The 26025-nt window shown below is 48.1% G+C and overlaps 1 protein-coding gene across 1 annotated transcript; it reads right to left on the reverse strand.

Moving 5' to 3' along the window:
• Positions 1-679: 679 nt before the first annotated feature.
• SDHAF4 (succinate dehydrogenase complex assembly factor 4) lies at positions 680-16955 on the reverse strand. The gene is made up of 3 exons (XM_075340239.1): positions 16841-16955; positions 4122-4274; positions 680-1932 (listed from the first exon to the last, which is right to left on the reverse strand). The coding sequence occupies exons 1-3, from the start codon at positions 16899-16901 to the stop codon at positions 1823-1825; spliced, it is 324 nt and encodes a 107-aa protein (XP_075196354.1). The 5' UTR covers positions 16902-16955; the 3' UTR covers positions 680-1822.
• Between the last annotated feature and the right edge of the window lie 9070 nt (positions 16956-26025).

The following is a 26025-nucleotide window of genomic DNA, read 5'->3' on the forward strand; positions in this document are numbered from 1 at the left end:
TTGATTATTCACTGCAGTGAGCAGCTGGGAGCAGGGGCATCACGGTGACAGTGCTGGAGACAGCACCGCCGGGGACATCGCTAGTGACAGGTGAGTATCCTGCCAGCAGTGTGTGTGCTGGGACGTCCAGGAGGTCATCGGATTTCCTAATGAACTCTGATGACCTCCTGATGACACCCCTGCGACAACTGCGCTACAGCGAGTGTCACGATGGTGACTTCCAGGGGTTCATGAGAGTTCATTGGGAACTCCGATGACCCCCTGAATGTCACTGCTGTATACTCACCTGTCACCGGTGGTGCTATCCTCGACTGTGCTGTCCGGCTTCCAAATCCTCGGGCAGTGAGTAATCAATGACAATAATGAGCGGAGTAAGAAGCGAGAGGCAGCAGAGCAGAAGTCAGCATCACTGGATACAGGTAAATATAGAACATCTTTTCATTGCAGAGACACGTGTTTTACCCGGTAAGTGTCACATGTATGCAAATACGGATGTCACATGCGTGACACACGTGTGACCATAACCATGTGTGTGACTGGTACCTGATTAAACACGGATGTCTGAAACCAGCCTGAGATGGTGCAGCAGTTTACTGCAGTGTGGTTCACAGCCACCATACATTTCCTTCAAGTGTGAAGCTGTCTGAAGCGGATGTATTATATTAAAAGACAAAAAGACTTCAGAAGTGACACTTTTATTAGCTAAACAGAAAAATGCTAAAACAAATCATTTTAAGTGGATGAAAACGTTGCACAATTTCAACTGACATCTAACAATGTTTGAGAAAAAAATACAGTAACTTGCCATTTTCTGCAGCCATCAAGAATCACAAACCCGGCCAGTTCACATATTAGGGTCTGTGCGCACTGGAAAAAAAGTGTTTCTTAAGCAAAATCCGCACCCACTGGCAGAATTCCGCACCTGTGGCAAAAAAACGCACCCGAAATCCGATGCGGTTTTACCGTGGTTTGTTGCATTTTTGGTGCGGATTTTCCGCGGTTGTATCCCTGCGGTTTTTAACCATTATGTAATGGCAAAACTGCAGGTACCTGCAGAAAAGAAATTACATTCTACTTCTTTTTGCTGCAGAAGGATGAACTTTACAAGGAGTGTCATCTGTGTGAATTTCCACTGTGGAATGCGCCTTTTTCCTACTTTCCCAGCTCATTGCAGGGGGTTTAAAGAGGTTATCTGGTCTTCTGATAAGTCTTCAGTCACTCTGTGACTACTGACTTCTGAATTGTGACAATGTGCTTCGCACACCCTGTCACGATTCACCTTTACTGCCGGTGAGAGCGGGTAGTGACTACAAACTATGTGATTTGTATGCCACCAGTCACATTCTGACTGGATGTGCATGCATGTCTAGTGGGAATGTGACTGGATGTATACAAATCGCATATTTGCTGCACATGACTGCCCACTCTCACCGGCAGTAATGGCGAGTCCTGAAAGCCTGTTGCACCCTGGACAACCCCTTTAAGATGCCAAAGCCAGCTGATCTCTAGGATAGTATTTTTTCAGTCACACAAGGGTTGGCATCGGGAGTGCATCACCCTGTCAACAGACCCAAAATTATACTCCTCAGAAATAGCAGGCACAGACTGCTCTGTAGGATCATTAGTATAGTAGCTATCTAGCTGGAAATGCTCCATTCTCAGGCCCAGTTTGGAGACATTATTGAAACAATTCAGGCTTGTTAAATCTAATTTATTGCAATTGATCCATTTCTCACAATGTTATTTTTCATTATCTACTTAGTGCTTCAGGAACTCATCTATTTACAATAGGCATGAAACATTTACAGCTTTCCCAGTGGTTTTAAAAGTCTATACATCTCCCCTTCCTCTCCCAGTCTCCATAGCGAGTCGGTTCTGGTCCCCTAGGGCCACCTTTCTCCTTTGTAATAGGGTTGATATCGTTTGGGAATCCTACAAAAGTATAAAAAAAAAAAAACACAATTAGCATTCTTGGTCTATGCAAGTGAAAAATTATCATACTTCTAAATATAATATCTGTATTATCAAATAGATATACCTAAAAAAGGGAAAGACACTCAGTGAAGAGGCTGCTGCATAACACATAAAATTGGGTATTGCAACATACTTCTGCTCTGTTACCTTTATGTAATATACTGCTGTAACATGTCATAAAGGACCTAGTTAGCGCAGAATGTTTAAACGAAATAAAGGTGCTCATGGCATCATGGCAGTTAATTATTTTAGTGCACCTTCCCATGTGCTAGTTTTCCCTCTATCTCTGCCCTCCTCTTCTTAGCTCTGTCTTTATAGAGGCAAAGGGCAGAAATAGAGGGAAAAGTCTGCACAGAGGCAATTGAAGCCGTTAGGGCAACTCTGCTGTGGATGGTAATATACCCTCAGGCTGGAAACACATCTATGCGAGTAAAATCGGTCCGACTGGGCTGAAAAATACTCGGCTGATTTTAGTTCACGTTAGGTGCGAGTGCAACGCAAGTGCAATGCTTTTTGCTCGCGTGTGTGTCGCGTTTGCGATGCTAGTTTCATGCAACATCTTAATTATATAAAAGCTATTACACATGTGTCATTTAATTTACCTTTGGGAATGTGATGTCACATTCATCTGTTGAATATTTAATGAGCGTAGTTCCTGCCACACTCGCAAATGTGAACGCTGGTGCGCGTGTGTGATCCTACTTTTAATCCCCTTCCATAGGAAATCATTGGGACAAATGGTGCAAGAAACTCGCAAAAAAGCAACATGCTGCGATTTTTTTCTCAGTCCGATTTGGACTGAGAAAAAAAAAATCGCAGATGAGAGCTGAATCATTCACTAACATGTGTCCGATTCCAATGCGAGATTTTCTCGCATTGCTCTACTGCGAGAAACTCGCAAGTGAGAAGCAGCCCTTAGGGCTCCACTTGCATTTTGTAAGGATGCGTGCAATCTGATAAAACATCGGATTGCTCTCACTCCAGTGCAAAACTATGGGGCAGTGTCCATCTGCTATTGATTTAAGAATCGCAGCATGCTGCGTTTGGCAGCGAGTCTTGGCTCACGCACCCTCATACAAGTTTATGGTTGCGTGTGAAACATCATATTTCACTCGCATGTCATCTGACCGCAGTGCGATGTACGCAGAGACAGGCCGGGGAGGCGATGGGGAGAAAGTGCTCCCTCCCTCTTCTCCGCAGATGTGATCCGACTGCAAGATCGGATCACAGTCGCATGACCCTCAGCTGACGCTCGCAGGAGGTCATTAGCATATAAATTCTGATGCTCTCGCATTTAAAACCTATGCGCAAGTGGAACCGAGGCCTTATATTAAATAACAGACTGACGATGTCGATATTATTTTATGTGATTATTTCATCATTTAGCCTTCATTCTCCGCTAGATGAAACCCTGCTGCCTACGTGTTACAAGAAGTCTGAAGATGCTTACTAGTAGGGTATTCACATGCCTGACAAGTGACATGTAGACAGTGGGGCCACATAGAATACAGATTTAGCTAGGAGGGCAGCTTAGTATTAATCTGTGGCACGTAAGTAAATGAATGCCTCTGTGGTGTGAAATAAAACATGCATCCTGCCAAGCAGCGGTGGAAGGATGTATTCTCCTTGAAGTGGATACTGAATAATTAAGAAAGGTCGAGCTGATGAGACGTCTCTGCTTCTCTCTAAGAATCAGATGAAGATGCAGCCAGACTGCTGGCTTTATTCATATCCCGCAGGTCCGCCATTTCTGAACTGTACATACCGACCACTGGAATATACAAACCCCAGCAGACAAGTGGCCCCATGAGCTAACCCACATTATAAGTCTTCTGTTTCTCCCATGCCATTTCTAAATGGCTTTAAAAAGAGGAGGCCCAAGGTTCAGTCCTGAGCAAGGCAGCGTTCTAGTGTCACCATGTCCGGTAGTGTTATTTGTACAGCCATCACACGACTACCGACTGCAAGCATTCTTTATCCTACCAGCTCGGGGTGGGTCGTTGGAAGACTTCTCCTGCTCTACAAAGGAATTGTCATCTTTTGCACTGTACCCTGTGACCTCTGAAGTGCTGCAGGTGGCACCCAGCAGGGCATTCTTGGGTGGCACATTACATAGCATAGTGTTTACTGAATATTGCTGCACTCACTTTCCAGCGGATCTTTCTCTTTTGCAGTCTGTTCGGTCTCATCGAATCGCCCTTGAGGAGTCTTTGGTTTCTTTAGAGGCGTCTTTGTTGAGCTGTTGCTTTGGGTCGAGCTATTGCTACCTGCTCTTACCCAACCTAATTTTGCAGCACATGCTGGAACACAAGAGGTTAACAGTCATTTTTTTGTTTGTTCATTGGCAATATACTTATATGATTGATAAGTCAGGTTTACTATAGCTCTATAGTGATTGGATTAATCACTTTTAGTAAATTAATGGAACGCTCCCATCTCAGACAATTAAGGCATTTCAGTGTGTTAGGCCATTTGCACACATTGAGTATTTGAGTTTTTTAGCTCAGTATTTGTAAGGTCATGTGCACACTGAGTGGTGAGTTTTTTAGCTCAGTATTTGTAAGGTCATATGAACACTGAATGTTTGGTGAGCTGTTGCTTTGGGTTGAGCTATTGCTACCTGCTCTTACCCAACCTAATTTTGCAGTATATGCTGGAACACAAGAGGTTAACAGTCATTTTTTGTTTGTTCATTGGCAATATTCGTATATGATTGACAAGTCAGGTTTACTATAGCTCGATAGTGATTGGATTAATCACTTTTAGTAAATTCATGGAGCGCTTTGGTGAGTTTTTTACCTCAGTATTTGTAAGGTCATATGCACACTGAGTATTTGGTGAGGTTTTACCTCAGTATTTGTAAGGTCATGTGCACACATTGAGTATTTGGTGAGTTTTTACCTCAGTATTTGTAAGGTCATATGCACACTGAGTATTTGGTGAGGTTTTACCTCAGTATTTGTAAGGTCATGTGCACACATTGAGTATTTGGTGAGTTTTTACCTCAGTATTTGTAAGGTCATGTGCACACATTGAGTATTTGGTGAGTTTTTACCTCAGTATTTGTAAGGTCATGTGCACACATTGAGTATTTGGTGAGTTTTTACCTCAGTATTTGTAAGGTCATATGCACACTGAGTATTTGGTGAGGTTTTACCTCAGTATTTGTAAGGTCATGTGCACACATTGAGTATTTGGTGAGTTTTTACCTCAGTATTTGTAAGGTCATGTGCACACATTGAGTATTTGGTGAGTTTTTACCTCAGTATTTGTAAGGTCATGTGCACACATTGAGTATTTGGTGAGTTTTTACCTCAGTATTTGTAAGGTCATATGCACACTGAGTATTTGGTGAGGTTTTACCTCAGTATTTGTAAGGTCATGTGCACACATTGAGTATTTGGTGAGTTTTTACCTCAGTATTTGTAAGGTCATGTGCACACATTGAGTATTTGGTGAGTTTTTACCTCAGTATTTGTAAGGTCATATGCACACTGAGTATTTGGTGAGGTTTTACCTCAGTATTTGTAAGCAAAACCAGGAGTGGAACAAATACTGAGGTAAAAACTCCCCAAAGGCTATGTGCCCACGGGGACAGTGTCCTGCGGATATATCTGCAGGACATTCCGCAGGAGCTCCCAGGAAACAGCACCACAGCTTTTGTCTGTTTCCATGCTGCGGATTGTCGTGCGGATATGGTGCGGGTATTCTGCATTGAGGATACAGTACCATGGCTTCGGCACTGCATCCTCAATGCAGAACAAGTCCTGCAGTGATCGGGGGAGTTCATACTTACCTCCATCATGCAGCACCTCGCTTTCCGGCAGCCGGGTCACTCTCTCAGCGTCTGCAGGAGAAGGTGGGCGGGCCTGAACTAGCTCCTGCTGTCACATGACCGGAGCTCGTGCAGGCTCCGCCCACCTCTACCTTCCTGACCTGGATTCACCAGAAATAATTCTAAGGGCGCGCTCCCACTTCTGCATAAAACGGATGAATGCAATACAAGAAAAAAAATTGCATTGTACATGGACCAATGTTATTTATTGTGGTAGTGCTGATCTGTGATTTTTTGTTCCTCAGCTGTAATAGGACTTAGGATGGAATCACACTTGTGCGTGTAAAATCCGTCCGAGTCTCATGCTAGAAAGTAGCATGAGCTCTGTTCACGTTATGATCAGTGTGCAATGCAACTGCAATGCGATTCTGTGATTTTTCAATTGATTGTAGTCCGTGTGCAATCCGTGTTTGATGCGTATGTGATCCGTTTTTATTCTCAGCAGCTATGTCATCTGCCATTCAGCTCTGCTACATGGCCGCTGACAGCGGACTCAGACAGAGCCATGTAGCAGAGCTGAATGGCCGCTGACAGCAGACACAGACAGAGCCGTGCGATCAGAATGAAGTCGGATGAACTTTACCCGACTTCATTGTCATCCCGCGGCTCTGTCTGTGTGGCGTGGCCTGATTTTCGGTCACCGGTGAAGGTCTCACCGGTGACTGCAAATCCCCTGAGTGACTCAAGTGATCTCTGCGATCAGCGGTGCCGTCACTGAGGCTACCCGCGGCCACAGCAGAAGTCCTCCCGCTGAGAGCGGTGGCCGCGGGTAACCTGAGTGACGGCACCGCTGATAGCGCGACTCATTTCAGTCGCTGCGGGGAGCTCACAGAGAGCGGTTGTGGTCTGTGGCCGCTCTCTGTCAGCTTCTGATGTAGCAGAGCTGAAAGCGTCGTGGGACCTCTGTGGATTACGTCGGACCTGAAGGGGTATTTGGGGACTTGAATAAATTGATGAAAGAGGGTGGGTTTTTTTGTAATTTCTTTCAAATAAATGATTTTTGGGTGTATGTCTTTATTTTAACTTACAGGTTAATCATGGAAGGTATCTCGGGGAGACGCCTGCCTTGATAAACCTAGGACTTAATGGCAGCTATGGGCTGCTGCCATTAACTCCTTATTACCCAGAATTGCCACCGCACCAGGGCAATTCAAGATGAGCCGGGTACAGTCCCGGGACTGTCGCATCTAATGGATGCGGCAATTCCGGGCGGCTGCTGGCTGATATTTTTAGGGTGGTGGGCTCCCCATAACGTGGCGCTCCCCATCCTGACAATACCAGCCTGCAGCCATATGGCTTTACCCTGGCTGGTATGAAAATTGGGGGGAATAGCACGCCGTTTTTTTAAAATTATTTATTTATTTAATTTACTGCACGATATAGACCCGCTCACCGGGCGGTTGCAGTGAGACAGCTGTCACTCAACGTGGGGGCGTGTCTAACTGCAACCAATCAGAGGCGCCGGTGGGCGGGGAAAGCAGTGAATACTAGATAGAATAATGAGCGGCCGGCTTTTTCAAAAGAGAAAAAGCCGCCGGTGCTTTGTGACAGCCGTGCAGCGCCGCGCTGGTGATCAGGGATCGGTGAGTATGAGAGAGGGGGTGAGAGGGATAGACAGACAGAGAGAGATAGAGACCAACGACAGAGAGAGAGAGAGACAGACCGACTGACAGAGATAGAAATTGACCGACATCGACAGACCTCACGCATTTGCAGTGTTTTCTGCAACATGCGATAAATGTATTTATAAAAACGGATGTCACTAGGATGGTGTGTGTGCCGTCCGTGTGACATCCGTGTATTTTCTCGCACCCATAGACTTGCATTGGAGTGACTCGCGCGAGAAACTCACCAAAACACAGCATGCTGCGATTTTTTTTCTCAGTCCGATTTGGACTGAGAAAAAAATAGCAGATGGGAGCTGCCTCATTGATTAACATGGGTCCGAGTGCAATGCGAGATTTTCTCGCATTCCACTCGTGCGAGTTAATCGCAAGTATGAAGCCGGCCAAAAGGCACAAAATCGCAGCATGCTACATATGGCCACACAAAAGATGTCCGAGACTGGACAATGCAAGTCACTGGGTGTGAGTATAAAAAAAAAAAAAAAAATTCAAACGTCATACAGTCAATCTGTATGCCATCTTGTTTTATGGCTACATTACGATTCTGTAGTACAGAACACTGTAAATGGTCCAGTACATGACTGAAGAATAATAGCTGCTGAGAAAAAAAAAGCATACAGGTGGGATACAGAAAGCAAGCAGAAAAAGAAGTGACACTCACATGACATACGGAATACCAAACAGATTTCCCTCGTCCCACTTTTCTAGATGAGAATGGGACATTTTTTTATACACCAGTGGGAGTGATCCCTAATAGTGACTTTTCTGTTTGCGTCCTATTTATTATTTATTTTGTGCATTTTTTAAAGTTAACGTTACTTGGTTTCCTGTTATCTTTCATATTGTGAAAGTAGTTTACCTTATCCACATGTTTTAGCCTAATTCATCATATGTGACGTTTTGATATGTTGCCAAACGTTTGTTGAATTGAACGTCACTTCTAGAGTCCAAAATCGAATTTATTTTTGCATAGTTGAACAGTAACATACAACATTTTAACCTCTTCACGACCTATCACATACTGGTACATCATAGGTCCGTGTCTCTGCCTTTTAATGTGTGCTCACACGCCAAGCCTGCATCTTTCCCTTAACATGTCGGCTAATCTGATCAGCCGACATGTGCCTCTAACAACCGCTGGTGCTTATAAGATCTGCCCATCGCTGCTATTCGGGAATTTGTTGGCAGGTATTTGCTATGTAATCTGAAGCTAGAATGCTGCGAGAGTTAACACTTAAAATTCAGAGCTGCCTGCCTTAGGCTATATTCACATGACCGTTCAGTTTTTGCGGTCCGCAAAACACAGTCTGTTTTTTTCACAGATGCATCCGTGTGACATCCGCTCCGTTCATGAGCCGTGTGTCATCCATGTGCCTTCCGATTTTTTTTGCGGACCGCAAAACACAGAAGCAGCTAGATAGATGGATAGATTGAGGGATAGATAGAGAGAAAGAGATAAAGAGATAAATACAGGGATGAATGAATGAATGAATGAAGGGATAGACAGAGGGATAAGCCTGCTTGACACGTTGCAATTTCGCATACGATATTGTATGCGATTTGCAACGCCCCCATCGTATGTGCGGCACGTTCAATTTGTTGAATGTGTCGCACACACGAGCAACCCCCGTCACACGTACTTACCTTCCATACGACCTCGATGTGGGCGGCGAACGTCCACTTCTTGGAGTGGGAGGGACGTTCAGCGTCACATGGCCGTCACGCGGCAGCTGGCCAATAGAAGCGGAGGGGCGGAGATGAGCAGGACGTAAAAATCCCGCCCACCTCCTTCCTTCCACATAGCTGGCCGGGAGCCGCAGGACGCAGGTAAGATCTGTTCATCGTTCCCGGGGTGTCACACACTGCGATGTGCGCTACCCCGGGTACGATGAACAACCAGACGTTCAATTCATGAGGAATGAACGACGTGCGTGCGATGAACGTTTTACCGTTCAATCGCATGTAGCTGTTACATGTTACAATGTAACTTACGATGCCGGATGTGCGTCACTTACGACGTGACCCCGCCGACACATTGTAAGATAAATTGTTGCATGTAAAGCGGGCTTTAACTAGAGGGATAGATAGATAATAGATGAGAAAGATATATAATGTCCCACTCCCCAGCATTTTTTAATCTTGCACCTTTTAGTGCGTTTTATGTGGCACTAAAGGGTGCTTAGCCTTGTATTTAGCCAAAAAAATAAATAATTAAAAAAAAAAAAAAAGACGTGGGGTCCCCCTACTTTTTGTAGTCAACTCGGGTAAAGCAGACGGCTGCAGCCTGCAGACCACACCTGGCAGCTTCACCTTGGCTGGTAATCCAAAACAGAGGGCACTCCACGCTGTTATTTTAAATTAAATAAATTATTTAAAACAAAAAACGTGGGGTCCCCACCAAATTGGATCACCAGCCAAGGTAAAGCGGACAGCTGTGGTCTGGTATTCTCAGACTAGGGAGGTCCACGGTTCTTAGACCCTCCCCAGCCTAAGAATAGCAGGCCGCAGCTGCCCCAGAAGTGGCGCATCCATTGGATGTGCCAATCCTGGTGCTTTGCCCCAGCTCATCCCGATGTCCTGGTGCGGTGGCAAACGGGGTAATATATGGAGTTGATACCAGATGTGTAATGTCACCTGGCATCAAGCCCTGGGTGTTATTATGATTCAGGGACTGAGGAGGATCAAAAAATGCGGAATCCCAGATAGTAACAGAGTGGCTGGAAACTTAACGGACTGCAGACCTAATCCTGACACACAACTAGAAGTAGCCATGGGGCGAGCCTACGATGACCTAGTCGTCTTGACACAGCCGGAGAATTAAATATTCTCACAGATAGAAATATAAGAAAGCAAATCTGCCTCGGAGCAGTCCCCAAAGATAGATAGCCCCCCACATGTAAAGGCTACGGTGATATAGAAAAACACAATACAAAGCTAGAAAAGACAGATTCAGGAAAGGCGAGGCCCAAACTATCTTTATAGGAAAGGATAGGAAGGAGCACTGTCTGCAACCGTAAAAACCCTAATAAATACCAGCACTTCTGATATGGAAAAACCCTGAGGTCACACAACCTCTCCCCCACTGAATCAGCACTCAAATATTACTGGGATCCAACAACACTAATACAGATAAGGGACTGAATTAATACCAAGCATGACAAACACAATACCTTGCAGAATCATGGAGCTAAGTATACAGACACTCCCAGCAGGGGATGATTCCATTCCACCAAGAACTCCACACAGACAAAATAGGAATCAAGCATTAGTATCAAAGCAGAAAAAAACAAGAAACTGGAAAACAAACAGCAGAGGTACAAAGACCACTTATCTGAGAGGAGTTCTGGTTGTGAGCAGGGCTGATTACATAATGTCCTTAACACATAGGAGACCATTGAGCACAGGCAAGAAACAAGAGAAAACTACTCAGTTATACAGTCCCAATCTGACCCTGATTTCCAGTCCTCTACAGGTGTGTGGATTTCATTGCACAAATCAACTGCACCGCCAGCACTGACCACAAGAGGGAGCCCCAAACTGGAAAACTTATTCCCAACAACTGGGGTTACTGATGTCACGGTGTCTATCAGATACCCAACATCACTAAATCAGTCAGTAATTAAAAAAAAAAAAATAGACAACAAACACATTTTTAATTTAAAAAAAGCCTCCCCAATACATTCCCTCTTTCACCAATTTATTGAAAAGAAAACAAATTCGGGTCCAGCGTAATCCAATAAGGGGGTCCCACGGTGATCCATACTCACTGTCCCAGTCAATGAAGAACAGAATGTTCCCCATTAGCTGGGAGAGCAGTTCAGTGACCTGAGCTAACATCATAGGTCAGCCCAGGTCACTGCAGGGCATGACCAGCGCTGACTTCAGGTTAGCTAGGTACATTACCTGCGGTGATGGAAGCTGCCACACTCATGATATCAGGGCTTGTGACTGAGTTCTATGCCCACCACATTCTCAGATCACCTCTCGCGAGCGGCCCGTGATGTCACCGCTAGTCACAGTCTTGGGCTGCCCGCGAGAGGTGATGTGAGAATGCGGCTGTCAGTGACAAGCGCTGATGTCAGGAGTGCAGGAGTTCACCGCAGGTAATAAACTTTACTAACCTCCTGACGGCAACGCTCATCATGCCCGCGGCTACTCGCATTGCAGTGTGGGCATATGCTGTCACACTGCAGTGCGGGCATATGCTGACACACTGCAGTGCGGACATATGCTGACACACTGCAGTGCGGACATATGCTGTCATTGCAGTGTGGGCATATGCTTACACACTGCAGTGCAGGCATATGCAAACACACTGCAGTGCGGGCATATGCGGACACACTGCAGTGCGAGCAGCCGCGGGGCACAGACTGCACAGGCACCAAGCGGAGGTCACACGGAAGTGCTTCCGTGCGGCTTCTGGGGATTTTGCGGGCCCATTGACTTGTAATGAGTCACGGGCCGTTATTACGGAACAGAATAGGACATGTTCCATAATAACGGAACGGACATACGGCATCCGATGTGTGTTTTTGTAGGATCGGATGCATACGGAAGTGTTTTCGTGTGCCATCTGATCCTACACAAAAGACACTGAAGAGATGGTCCTATCCGTGGGTCCGCAAAAAAAACAGAAACTGACCAGGACAGAGGGTCATGTGAATGAGCCCATATCAAGGTCTGATCTATTGTTTATTTGCTATGTTTGTTTAAGCAGCAGGACCTTTATCATTGCTCAGACTATAAAGTCATGTGCAGGGCAATCCAGCATGCCCCCTCCTCTGATTGTCAATCTACAATCTTTATTGAGGGCCTGGTGTAGGCGGGGGCAGCTCTCTCAGCCCTGCTAAATGACTAAGGGCTGGTTCACACTAAGCGACAGCGAAAACGAGGTCGCTGTTACGTCACCATTTTCTGTGACGTAACAGCGACCTTGTAAGTCGCTGTTATGATCGCTGCTTAGCTGTCAAACACAGCAGCCGAAGCAGCGATCATAACCGCGAGAGCGGGGAGCCACGCACACTGCTTAGCGCTGGCTCCTTGCTCTCCTAGCTACAGTTTACATCGGGTTAATTAACCCGATGTGTACTGCAGCTACATGTGCAGAGAGCAGGGAGCCGCGCACACTGCTTAGCGCTGGCTCCCTGCTCTCCTAGCTACAGTACACATCGGGTTAATTAACCCGATGTGTACTGCAGCTACATGTGCAGAGAGCCGGAGCCGGCAGCACAGGCAGCGTGAGAGCTGCGGAGGCTGGTAACTAAGGTAAATATCGGGTAACCACCTTGGTTACCCGATGTTTACCCTGGTTACAGCTTACCACAGCTGCCAGATGCCGGCTCCTGCTCCCTGCTCGCTTCATTTCGTCGCTCTCTCGCTGTCACACACAGCGATCTGTGTGTCACAGCGGGAGAGCGCCTTTGAAGAAAACGAACCAGGGCTGTGTGTAACGGGCAGCGATCTCGCAGCAGGGGCCAGATCGCTGCTCAGTGTCACACACAGCGAGATCGCTAATGAGGTCACTGTTGCGTCACCAAAACCGTGCCGTAGCAGCGATTTCGGTAGCGATCTCGCTATGTGTGAAGCACCCCTAAATCTAAAAACCCTGATTGTGTCAGAACAGCTGCCCCAAGTAATCTAAGTGATTACTTATGTAATTTGCTTTTTTTTATAAAATTTCCTACTATTCTCCCTATCGTGCTTATCCCTATATGTGTTTTTGTTCTTCCTGTGAAGTTTTCTTTGATGGGAGTCTCAAATAAAATGTGACAGGAGAATGTTTCTTTTCCTGAAACAAATTGTGATCAGGGGATGGAAAAAGAAGCAGGGTAAGTGACCGCAGTTCAGCCCCTTAATGACAATTGCTTCTATCACTGCCTCCTAATGACTATTCACTTGAGGACAGTGATAGAAGCTGTGGAGCAACGCTGCAGTCTTGCACCCTGCTTTTATCACGGCCCCCTGATGACTATTCGAGGACAGTGATAGAAGCTGTGGAGCAGCGCTGCGGTCACTCACCCTGCTTTTATCACGGCCACCTGATGACTATTCGAGGACAGTGATAGAAGCTGTGAAGCAGCGCTGCGGTCACTCACCCTGCTTTTATCACGGCCACCTGATGACTATTCGAGGACAGTGATAGAAGCTGTGGAGCAGCGCTGCGGTCACTCACCCTGCTTTTATCACGGCCACCTGATGACTATTCGAGGACAGTGATAGAAGCTGTGAAGCAGCGCTGCGGTCACTCACCCTGCTTTTATCACGGCCACCTGATGACTATTCGAGGACAGTGATAGAAGCTGTGGAGCAGCGCTGCGGTCACTCACCCTGCTTTTATCACGGCCACCTGATGACTATTCGAGGACAGTGATAGAAGCTGTGGAGCAGCGCTGCGGTCACTCACCCTGCTTTTATCACGGCCACCTGATGACTATTCGAGGACAGTGATAGAAGCTGTGGAGCAGCGCTGCGGTCACTCATCCTGCTTTTATCACGGCCACCTGATGACTATTCGAGGACAGTGATAGAAGCTGTGAAGCAGCGCTGCGGTCACTCACCCTGCTTTTATCACGGCCACCTGATGACTATTCGAGGACAGTGATAGAAGCTGTGGAGCAGCGCTGCGGTCACTCACCCTGCTTTTATCACGGCCACCTGATGACTATTCGAGGACAGTGATAGAAGCTGTGGAGCAGCGCTGCGGTCACTCACCCTGCTTTTATCACGGCCACCTGATGACTATTCGAGGACAGTGATAGAAGCTGTGGAGCAGCGCTGCGGTCACTCACCCTGCTTTTATCACCTGATGACTATTCGAGGACAGTGATAGAAGCTGTGGAGCAGCGCTGCGGTCACTCACCCTGCTTTTATCACCTGATGACTATTCGAGGACAGTGATAGAAGCTGTGGAGCAGCGCTGCGGTCACTCATCCTGCTTTTATCACGGTCTCCTGATAACATCTCATTTGAGGGCAATGATAGAAGCTGTTTGGCATCATTGCTGTCACTTCCCCTTTTCTGGAGATGGCAGTGAAAGAAGCTGTGCTAAGTGCCCGCAGAGCTGCCCCTTGATGACGTCCTGTTTCAGGAGACATAATACAAGCTGCGGGGAAGTGATTGCAGGGTCATCCCCTTGTGACGTTCTGTTTAAGACTTTGCTCAGAACCGTAAGAAAAAAAATACACATATAGGGACTAGCAGGATTGGAAAATGGTAGGGAATTTTATAATAAGGCAAATTACAAAACTAATTAGGGCTTAAAAGCACCACTCCAGTGTTTTATTTATTTTTTAAATTCCCCACTGGAGTGGTGCTTTAAATCTAAGTCCTATCCCCCTAGTGTTATACTCACTCACCCTCCAACATCTTCATCTGTTTGCAGCGTTGCTCTCCCTCAGTTTGTGACCTGCTACAAGCTCCAGTGTTTCATGGCACGCGCTGGAGGTCACAACTCAAAACAAATCTATCAAAGCCTTGTTCTGCTCTCATAGACTTGCAATGAGTGCATGCGACTTAACTTCTGGCCACTAAAAAGTTACAGTTAGAAGATAGTGTCGCCAAAAAAAAAAGGTGAAAATGCTGGCGGTGAGTATAAGACCGGGGGCAGGGAACTTACATTTAAAGCACCACTCCAGCGCCGGCTGGACCCCCCCCCCCTGAAAACCTGTCAGCAGGATTTAGCATCTTAAGCTGGGTTCACACATAGCGACAGCGACAACGACGTCGCTATTACGTCACCATTTTCTGTGACGCAACAGCAACCTTGTAAGTCACTGTTATGATCGCTGCTTAGCTGTCAAACACAGCAGAAGCAGCCGCGATCATAACGACGCTACATGTGCAGAGAGCAGGGAGCCGCGCACACTGCTTAGCGCTGGCTCCCTGCACTCCTAGCTACAGTACACATCGGGTTAATTACCCGATGTGTACTGCAGCCACATGTGCACAGAGCAGGAGCAGGCATTGGCAGTGAGGGCGGACGCTGGTAACGAAGGTAAATATCGAGTAACCAGGGAAAGGTCTTCCCTTGGTTACCCGATGTTTACCTTGGTTACAGCTTACCGCAGCTGCCAGACGCCGGCTCCTGCTCACTGCTCGCTTCATTTCGTCGATCTCTCGCTGTCACACACAGCGATGTGTGCGTCACAGCGGGAGAGTGACGACCAAAAAATGAAGCTGGACATTCAGCAACGACCGGCGACCTCACAGCAGGGGCCAGGTCGTTGCTGGATGTCACACACAGCGACGGAAAATGGTGACTTAGCATCGACGTCGTGGTCGTCGTCGCTGTGTGTGACACCACCCTTAGAGTAAAGCCATAGCCATAGTGGTACTGTGCAGCTAATTAAATGGGTGATTGCGGTGTAGGAATCCTATCTATGGTTCCTGAATAATCTTCCTCTAAAGTTTTAATCTGATCACGTCTTATGTGAATTGGGGCAGGGCTTGGGGTGGAGTGGTCTTCTGCTTCTCACACACTGTGCACGCGCTGCCATCATTGGGGTGGGTGGCGCATGTGCAGTGTGATTCCACAGACTATCTTCAATAAAATGGCGCTGACGGCGGTGCATGCGCAGATTGTGATTTTGCCTTCATTATGAAATCATTGAGCTGAAATCTCAATCTGCGCATGCGCTGCCTTCAGCGCCATTTTACTCAAGACAGTCTGTGGAATCACACTGCGCACACACCGCCCACCCCAAATGATGGCACAGCTAAATTTTAAAAAGGAGGCAGAAACAGAGGAGGGGCAAAGAAGAAGACAACTCTGCCCCCAAATCTCTCCAATTCACAGAAGAGGTCATCAGATGAAAACTTAGAAGAACATGATCCGGGAGCCACAGATCCGATTCCTGCACCGCAATTCTCCCTTTACAGCATCACAGCGCCACTATGGCCATGGCGTCACAGCCTCTCTATAGTCTCACTTGTCCAGATGGTTTGGGCAGGCGGATGAGTGCAGCTCCTCATACGTCACGTTCACCATCGCGTTCCAGTTTCCCCCGTAGGAGGGTTTCTACAACACATATCAATTTGACATAATTTTGCTACTTTTTAAAGGATTTGCTAATTTTTGTGCTAAAATGTTGCAAACTGGTAAAGACAAAAACCCAGTTACATTTGCTCCAAATTTGTGACCTGTGTGCACTATTTTGAAGAATTTGGAGCAAAACCTGTTAGAAAACACCATAAGGACGGGGGCTCATGCTACATGGCTGACAAGCTGACACAAGACTACCGACACCCTGGAGCATATAGCCTCTGTGCGGCCAGTGCTCAGGCTGTGTGCACACCGAGCCATCACAAGACGCAACCAGGCTCCAGCATACAGGAGAGCGGCAGTGGCTGACGTCATCATTAACCCCTGCACGGCGAGTGTCAGCCCTGCCGATCATTAGTAACTCACGTGGGGCAGATCGCAGAAGGACCCTGGGGGCCCCGCTCCATCTATACAGCACGGCGGCCATCCTGCCCAGTCTATAAACAAGGCAGATCCCGCAAGACCAAGGGCCTTGTGACGTCATGCCCATGTGATCAGTCACATGTCTATGAGGAGTCATGCTCCTGTGCTGCCCAGACATTTCAGGTTGCTCTTAGTTATAATAAAAATATCTTATTAAAGAGGGGGAGGTGCGTGCTCTACACAACAAGCTCTGCGCTGCGTGCTATATACACTCTGTATGCTATATACACCCTGCTCTGCGCTGCGTGCTATATACACTCTGTATGCTATATACACCCTGCTCTGCGCTGCGTGCTATATATACCCTGCTCTGCACTGTGTGCTATATACAACCTGTTCTGCGTGCTATATACACTCTGTATGCTATATACACCCTGCTCTGCGCTGCGTGCTATATATACCCTGCTCTGCACTGTGTGCTATATACAACCTGTTCTGCGTGCTATATACACCCTGCTCTGCGCTGTGTGCTATATATACCCTGCTCTGCGCTGTGCGCTATATACACCCTGCTCTGCACTGTGTGCTATATACACCCTGCTCTGCACTGTGCTATATACACCCTGCTCTGCACTGTGTGCTATATACACCCTGCTCTGCACTGTGTGCTATATACAACCTGTTATGCGTTCTATATACACCCTGCTCTGCACTGTGTGCTATATACACCCTGCTCTGCACTGTGTGCTATATACACCCTGCTCTGCACTGTGTGCTATATACACCCTGCTCTGCACTGTGTGCTATATACAACCTGTTATGCGTTCTATATACACCCTGCTCTGCACTGTGTCCTATATACAACCTGTTCTGCGTGCTATATACACCCTGCTCTGCGCTGTGTGCTATATATACCCTGCTCTGCGCTGTGCGCTATATACACCCTGGTCTGCACTGTGTGCTATATACACCCTGCTCTGCGCTGCGTGCTATATACACCCTGCTCTGCGCTGCGTGCTATATATACCCTGCTCTGCGCTGCGTGCTATATATACCCTGCTCTGCGCTGTGCGCTATATACACCCTGCTCTGCACTGTGTGCTATATACACCCTGCTCTGCACTGTGTGCTATATACACCCTGCTCTGCGCTGTGTGCTATATACACCCTGCTCTGCGCTGCGTGCTATATACACCCTGCTCTGCGCTGTGTGCTATATATACCCTGCTCTGCGCTGTGCGCTATATACACCCTGCTCTGCACTGTGTGCTATATACACCCTGCTTTGCGCTGCGTGCTATATACACCCTGCTCTGCGCTGCGTGCTATATATACCCTGCTCTGCGCTGCGTGCTATATATACCCTGCTCTGCGCTGTACGCTATATACACCCTGCTCTGCGCTGCGTGCTATATACACCCTGCTCTGCGCTGCGTGCTATATATACCCTGCTCTGCACTGTGTGCTATATACACCCTGCTCTGCACTGTGTGCTATATACACCCTGCTCTGCACTGTGTGCTATATACAACCTGTTATGCGTTCTATATACACCCTGCTCTGCACTGTGTCCTATATACAACCTGTTCTGCGTGCTATATACACCCTGCTCTGCGCTGCGTGCTATATATACCCTGCTCTGCGCTGTGTGCTATATATACCCTGCTCTGCGCTGTGCGCTATATACACCCTGCTCTGCACTGTGTGCTATATACACCCTGCTCTGCACTGTGTCCTATATACAACCTGTTCTGCGTGCTATATACACCCTGCTCTGCGCTGCGTGCTATATATACCCTGCTCTGCGCTGTGTGCTATATATACCCTGCTCTGCGCTGTGCGCTATATACACCCTGCTCTGCACTGTGTGCTATATACACCCTGCTCTGCGCTGCATGCTATATACACCCAGCTCTGCGCTGCGTGCTATATATACCCTGCTCTGCGCTGTGCGCTATATACACCCTGCTCTGCACTGTGCGCTATATACACCCTGCTCTGCACTGTGTGCTATATACACCCTGCTCTGCGCTGTGCGCTATATACACCCTGCTCTGCGCTGCGTGCTATATACACCCTGCTCTGCGCTGTGTGCTATATTTACCCTGCTCTGCGCTGCGTGCTATATACACTCTGTATGCTATATATACCCTGCTCTGCACTGCGTGCTATATATACCCTGCTCTGCGCTGCGTGCTATATACACTCTGTATGCTATATTTACCCTGCTCTGCGCTGTGTGCTATATACACTCTGTATGCTATATTTACCCTGCTCTGCGCTGTGTGCTATATACACCCTGCTCTGCGCTGCGTGCTATATACACCCTGCTCTGCGCTGTGTGCTATATACACCCCTATATGCTATATACACCCTGCTCTGCGCTGTGTGCTATATACACCCTGCTCTGCACTGTGTGTTATATACAACCTGTTCTGCGTGCTATATACACCCTGCTCTGCGCTGTGTGCTATATATACCCTGCTCTGCGCTGTGTGCTATATACACCCTGCTCTGCACTGTGTGCTATATACAACCTGTTATGCGTTCTATATACACCCTGCTCTGCACTGTGTGCTATATACACCCTGCTCTGCACTGTGTGCTATATACACCCTGCTCTGCACTGTGTGCTATATACACCCTGCTCTGCACTGTGTGCTATATACAACCTGTTATGCGTTCTATATACACCCTGCTCTGCACTGTGTGCTATATACACCCTGCTCTGCACTGTGTCCTATATACAACCTGTTCTGCGTGCTATATACACCCTGCTCTGCGCTGCGTGCTATATATACCCTGCTCTGCGCTGTGCGCTATATACACCCTGGTCTGCACTGTGTGCTATATACACCCTGCTCTGCGCTGCGTGCTATATACACCCTGCTCTGCGCTGCGTGCTATATATACCCTGCTCTGCGCTGCGTGCTATATATACCCTGCTCTGCGCTGTGCGCTATATACACCCTGCTCTGCACTGTGTGCTATATACACCCTGCTCTGCACTGTGTGCTATATACACCCTGCTCTGCGCTGTGTGCTATATACACCCTGCTCTGCGCTGCGTGCTATATACACCCTGCTCTGCGCTGTGTGCTATATATACCCTGCTCTGCGCTGTGCGCTATATACACCCTGCTCTGCACTGTGTGCTATATACACCCTGCTCTGCGCTGCGTGCTATATACACCCTGCTCTGCGCTGCGTGCTATATATACCCTGCTCTGCGCTGCGTGCTATATATACCCTGCTCTGCGCTGTACGCTATATACACCCTGCTCTGCGCTGCGTGCTATATACACCCTGCTCTGCGCTGCGTGCTATATATACCCTGCTCTGCACTGTGTGCTATATACACCCTGCTCTGCACTGTGTGCTATATACACCCTGCTCTGCACTGTGTGCTATATACAACCTGTTATGCGTTCTATATACACCCTGCTCTGCACTGTGTCCTATATACAACCTGTTCTGCGTGCTATATACACCCTGCTCTGCGCTGCGTGCTATATATACCCTGCTCTGCGCTGTGTGCTATATATACCCTGCTCTGCGCTGTGCGCTATATACACCCTGCTCTGCACTGTGTGCTATATACACCCTGCTCTGCGCTGCATGCTATATACACCCTGCTCTGCACTGTGCGCTATATACACCCTGCTCTGCACTGTGTGCTATATACACCCTGCTCTGCGCTGTGCGCTATATACACCCTGCTCTGCGCTGCGTGCTATATACACCCTGCTCTGCGCTGTGTGCTATATTTACCCTGCTCTGCGCTGCGTGCTATATACACTCTGTATGCTATATATACCCTGCTCTGCACTGCGTGCTATATATACCCTGCTCTGCGCTGCGTGCTATATACACTCTGTATGCTATATTTACCCTGCTCTGCGCTGTGTGCTATATACACTCTGTATGCTATATTTACCCTGCTCTGCGCTGTGTGCTATATACACCCTGCTCTGCGCTGCGTGCTATATACACCCTGCTCTGCGCTGTGTGCTATATACACCCCTATATGCTATATACACCCTGCTCTGCGCTGTGTGCTATATACACCCTGCTCTGCACTGTGTGTTATATACAACCTGTTCTGCGTGCTATATACACCCTGCTCTGCGCTGTGTGCTATATATACCCTGCTCTGCGCTGTGTGCTATATACACCCTGCTCTGCACTGTGTGCTATATACAACCTGTTATGCGTTCTATATACACCCTGCTCTGCACTGTGTGCTATATACACCCTGCTCTGCACTGTGTGCTATATACACCCTGCTCTGCACTGTGTGCTATATACACCCTGCTCTGCACTGTGTGCTATATACAACCTGTTATGCGTTCTATATACACCCTGCTCTGCACTGTGTCCTATATACACCCTGCTCTGCACTGTGTCCTATATACAACCTGTTCTGCGTGCTATATACACCCTGCTCTGCGCTGCGTGCTATATATACCCTGCTCTGCGCTGTGCGCTATATACACCCTGGTCTGCACTGTGTGCTATATACACCCTGCTCTGCGCTGCGTGCTATATACACCCTGCTCTGCGCTGCGTGCTATATATACCCTGCTCTGCGCTGCGTGCTATATATACCCTGCTCTGCGCTGTGCGCTATATACACCCTGCTCTGCACTGTGTGCTATATACACCCTGCTCTGCACTGTGTGCTATATACACCCTGCTCTGCGCTGTGTGCTATATACACCCTGCTCTGCGCTGCGTGCTATATACACCCTGCTCTGCGCTGTGTGCTATATATACCCTGCTCTGCGCTGTGCGCTATATACACCCTGCTCTGCACTGTGTGCTATATACACCCTGCTCTGCGCTGCGTGCTATATACACCCTGCTCTGCGCTGCGTGCTATATATACCCTGCTCTGCGCTGCGTGCTATATATACCCTGCTCTGCGCTGTACGCTATATACACCCTGCTCTGCGCTGCGTGCTATATACACCCTGCTCTGCGCTGCGTGCTATATATACCCTGCTCTGCACTGTGTGCTATATACACCCTGCTCTGCACTGTGTGCTATATACACCCTGCTCTGCACTGTGTGCTATATACAACCTGTTATGCGTTCTATATACACCCTGCTCTGCACTGTGTCCTATATACAACCTGTTCTGCGTGCTATATACACCCTGCTCTGCGCTGCGTGCTATATATACCCTGCTCTGCGCTGTGTGCTATATATACCCTGCTCTGCGCTGTGCGCTATATACACCCTGCTCTGCACTGTGTGCTATATACACCCTGCTCTGCGCTGCATGCTATATACACCCAGCTCTGCGCTGCGTGCTATATATACCCTGCTCTGCGCTGTGCGCTATATACACCCTGCTCTGCACTGTGCGCTATATACACCCTGCTCTGCACTGTGTGCTATATACACCCTGCTCTGCGCTGTGCGCTATATACACCCTGCTCTGCGCTGCGTGCTATATACACCCTGCTCTGCGCTGTGTGCTATATTTACCCTGCTCTGCGCTGCGTGCTATATACACTCTGTATGCTATATATACCCTGCTCTGCACTGCGTGCTATATATACCCTGCTCTGCGCTGCGTGCTATATACACTCTGTATGCTATATTTACCCTGCTCTGCGCTGTGTGCTATATACACTCTGTATGCTATATTTACCCTGCTCTGCGCTGTGTGCTATATACACCCTGCTCTGCGCTGCGTGCTATATACACCCTGCTCTGCGCTGTGTGCTATATACACCCCTATATGCTATATACACCCTGCTCTGCGCTGTGTGCTATATACACCCTGCTCTGCACTGTGTGTTATATACAACCTGTTCTGCGTGCTATATACACCCTGCTCTGCGCTGTGTGCTATATATACCCTGCTCTGCGCTGTGTGCTATATACACCCTGCTCTGCACTGTGTGCTATATACAACCTGTTATGCGTTCTATATACACCCTGCTCTGCACTGTGTGCTATATACACCCTGCTCTGCACTGTGTGCTATATACACCCTGCTCTGCACTGTGTGCTATATACACCCTGCTCTGCACTGTGTGCTATATACAACCTGTTATGCGTTCTATATACACCCTGCTCTGCACTGTGTGCTATATACACCCTGCTCTGCACTGTGTCCTATATACAACCTGTTCTGCGTGCTATATACACCCTGCTCTGCGCTGCGTGCTATATATACCCTGCTCTGCGCTGTGTGCTATATATACCCTGCTCTGCGCTGTGCGCTATATACACCCTGCTCTCCACTGTGTGCTATATACACCCTGCTCTGCGCTGCGTGCTATATACACCCTGCTCTGCGCTGCGTGCTATATATACCCTGCTCTGCGCTGCGTGCTATATATACCCTGCTCTGCGCTGTGCGCTATATACACCCTGCTCTGCACTGTGTGCTATATACACCCTGCTCTGCACTGTGTGCTATATACACCCTGCTCTGCACTGTGTGCTATATACACCCTGCTCTGCGCTGTGTGCTATATATACCCTGCTCTGCGCTGTACGCTATATACACCCTGCTCTGCACTGTGTGCTATATACACCCTGCTCTGCACTGTGTGCTATATACACCCTGCTCTGCGCTGTGTGCTATATACACCCTGCTCTGCTCTGCGTGCTATATACACCCTGCTCTGCGCTGTGTGCTATATATACCCTGCTCTGCGCTGTGCGCTATATACACCCTGCTCTGCACTGTGTGCTATATACACCCTGCTCTGCGCTGCGTGCTATATACACCCTGCTCTGCGCTGCGTGCTATATATACCCTGCTCTGCGCTGCGTGCTATATATACCCTGCTCTGCGCTGTACGCTATATACACCCTGCTCTGCGCTGCGTGCTATATACACCCTGCTCTGCGCTGCGTGCTATATATACCCTGCTCTGCGCTGTGCGCTATATACACCCTGCTCTGCACTGTGTGCTATATACACCCTGCTCTGCACTGTGTGCTATATACACCCTGCTCTGCACTGTGTGCTATATACAACCTGTTATGCGTTCTATATACACCCTGCTCTGCGCTGCGTGCTATATATACCCTGCTCTGCGCTGTGCGCTATATACACCCTGCTCTGCACTGTGTGCTATATACACCCTGCTCTGCACTGTGTGCTATATACACCCTGCTCTGCACTGTGTGCTATATACAACCTGTTATGCGTTCTATATACACCCTGCTCTGCGCTGCGTGCTATATATACCCTGCTCTGCGCTGTGCGCTATATACAGACTGCCGAGACCCACCAACCGGTTCCCCCTCCCCACCGCGCAATGAATGAGACCACACATGGAATATCTTTCTTTTGTACTTTATTGAAGGTATCCACGTAACACCATTCAATGTTGATATAAAAGGGGGTTGCTTGTTATTTTGGCCACAGCTTTAACCACAGGCACAAATCCGCCTTAAACCTGAGGGAGGAGGCCCGATGCCTACGGCCGTCCGTGGCAGGTTGGCTCTCACCAAATCCCTCTTCCACCGGCTGTGACTTTGAAATTGAACCATAACCTTTTTCCGTAGGCACAAAACCGCCTTAAACCTGAGGGAGGAGGCCCGATGCCTACGGCCGTCCGTGGCAGGTAGGTTCTCCAAATCCCTCTTCCACCAGCTTTGACTTCCGAACTTGTAACAGAACCTTCTTAAGGGAGGGAGGGCGGGCGATGCTCACCCTGAGGGCAGATGTGGTAAGAGGAAGGAGGGACTCCGGCAGCTGTTTATGTGCCCTGGAGGAGGTCCCAGCAGGGAAAGGGGGGGTCAGCGGGGGGCATTGCACAATGGGAAGGAGGGAGAGGTGACCATGGGGGACGTAGCGAGGGGCTCAGCAGTCAGGGGCAGCGGCATCGGCCGCAGTGCCCTGCAGACTGCCGAGACCCACCAACCGGTTCCCCCTCCCCACCGCGCAATGAATGAGACCACACATGGAATATCTTTCTTTTGTACTTTATTGAAGGTATCCACGTAACACCATTCAATGTTGATATAAAAGGGGGTTGCTTGTTATTTTGGCCACAGCTTTAACCACAGGCACAAATCCGCCTTAAACCTGAGGGAGGAGGCCCGATGCCTACGGCCGTCCGTGGCAGGTTGGCTCTCACCAAATCCCTCTTCCACCGGCCACGGAGTGGCGAAGGCCCAAGCCTGAGCTGCGACCCCCACACAGGGCCCTTATGGCCCGCTCAACCCCGTCCTTACTGTCCGACAGGAAATTGTCTAGGCCTATATCATTAAGGCTAAAACCATCCTCTAGCACCAAACGGCTGACCTCTGATTCCAGCATCTCGTGTCCAGGCACTATCCCTCTTCCTGACGCTATAAATTTGGCGATCTGCATATTAACTTGTTGCCTTGACCTTTCCACAGCTGCTATGTTCCTTGCCCCTGTACAACTCAATCTCGGTAATATACTGGACCGTACCCCCACTACGTTGCTAAAGAAGCTGCTGAACTTATCTAGGAAAGAAGCTGCTGAACTTATCTAGGAAAGAAGCTGCTGAACTTATCTAGGAAAGAAGCTGCTGAACTTATCTAGGAAAGAAGCTGCTGAACTTATCTAGGACCACTTGCATGACCGCAAGCAGATCCTGGATCCTCACATTTACTAGGTCATTTCCACCCGTGAATGACCAGCACCAGTCGGCCAGTGGCTACTCTGGATATGCTCACTACCACGGGCAGGACCTGGGCCCAGGCCAGGCCCCGAACTCTTCTCCAGTGAAACTTGAGGTCACAAACTCCCAGCACGCTTCCACCCGGTCTCGACTCAGTCCGCCGTGCTGCCCAGAATATGTGTGAGTGACCTAGGATCCAGATGCTAGGTCTCGACAGATCTAAAAGAAAAACGGTTACTTCTCTTGTATGCAAAACATTTTCCATCATCGTGTCAGTAAACATCATTGTATTAATGTTTCTTTAGGTTTGAAGGTGCTTAGATAAATAAATATATGTATATCATTTCGGTTAACAATTTTTTTTTTTTTTTTTTTTTTTTTGTGTAATATATAAACGTGCCAAACAGTGGACAACTGGTGACAGGGAACTACAGGACTGCACGGATAGGTATGAAGCTGGCCCTTGCTGCCTCGGTTGTCATGTCGATGCGGAAGGAGTGCATGCCATAATCTCCTGGTTGTAGGTCCAGGTAGGAAATAGACATTTTGAGCAATGCCGAAAG

The sequence above is a fragment of the Anomaloglossus baeobatrachus genome, chromosome 3, assembly GCF_048569485.1.
Source record: "Anomaloglossus baeobatrachus isolate aAnoBae1 chromosome 3, aAnoBae1.hap1, whole genome shotgun sequence".
NCBI lineage: Eukaryota > Metazoa > Chordata > Amphibia > Anura > Aromobatidae > Anomaloglossus > Anomaloglossus baeobatrachus.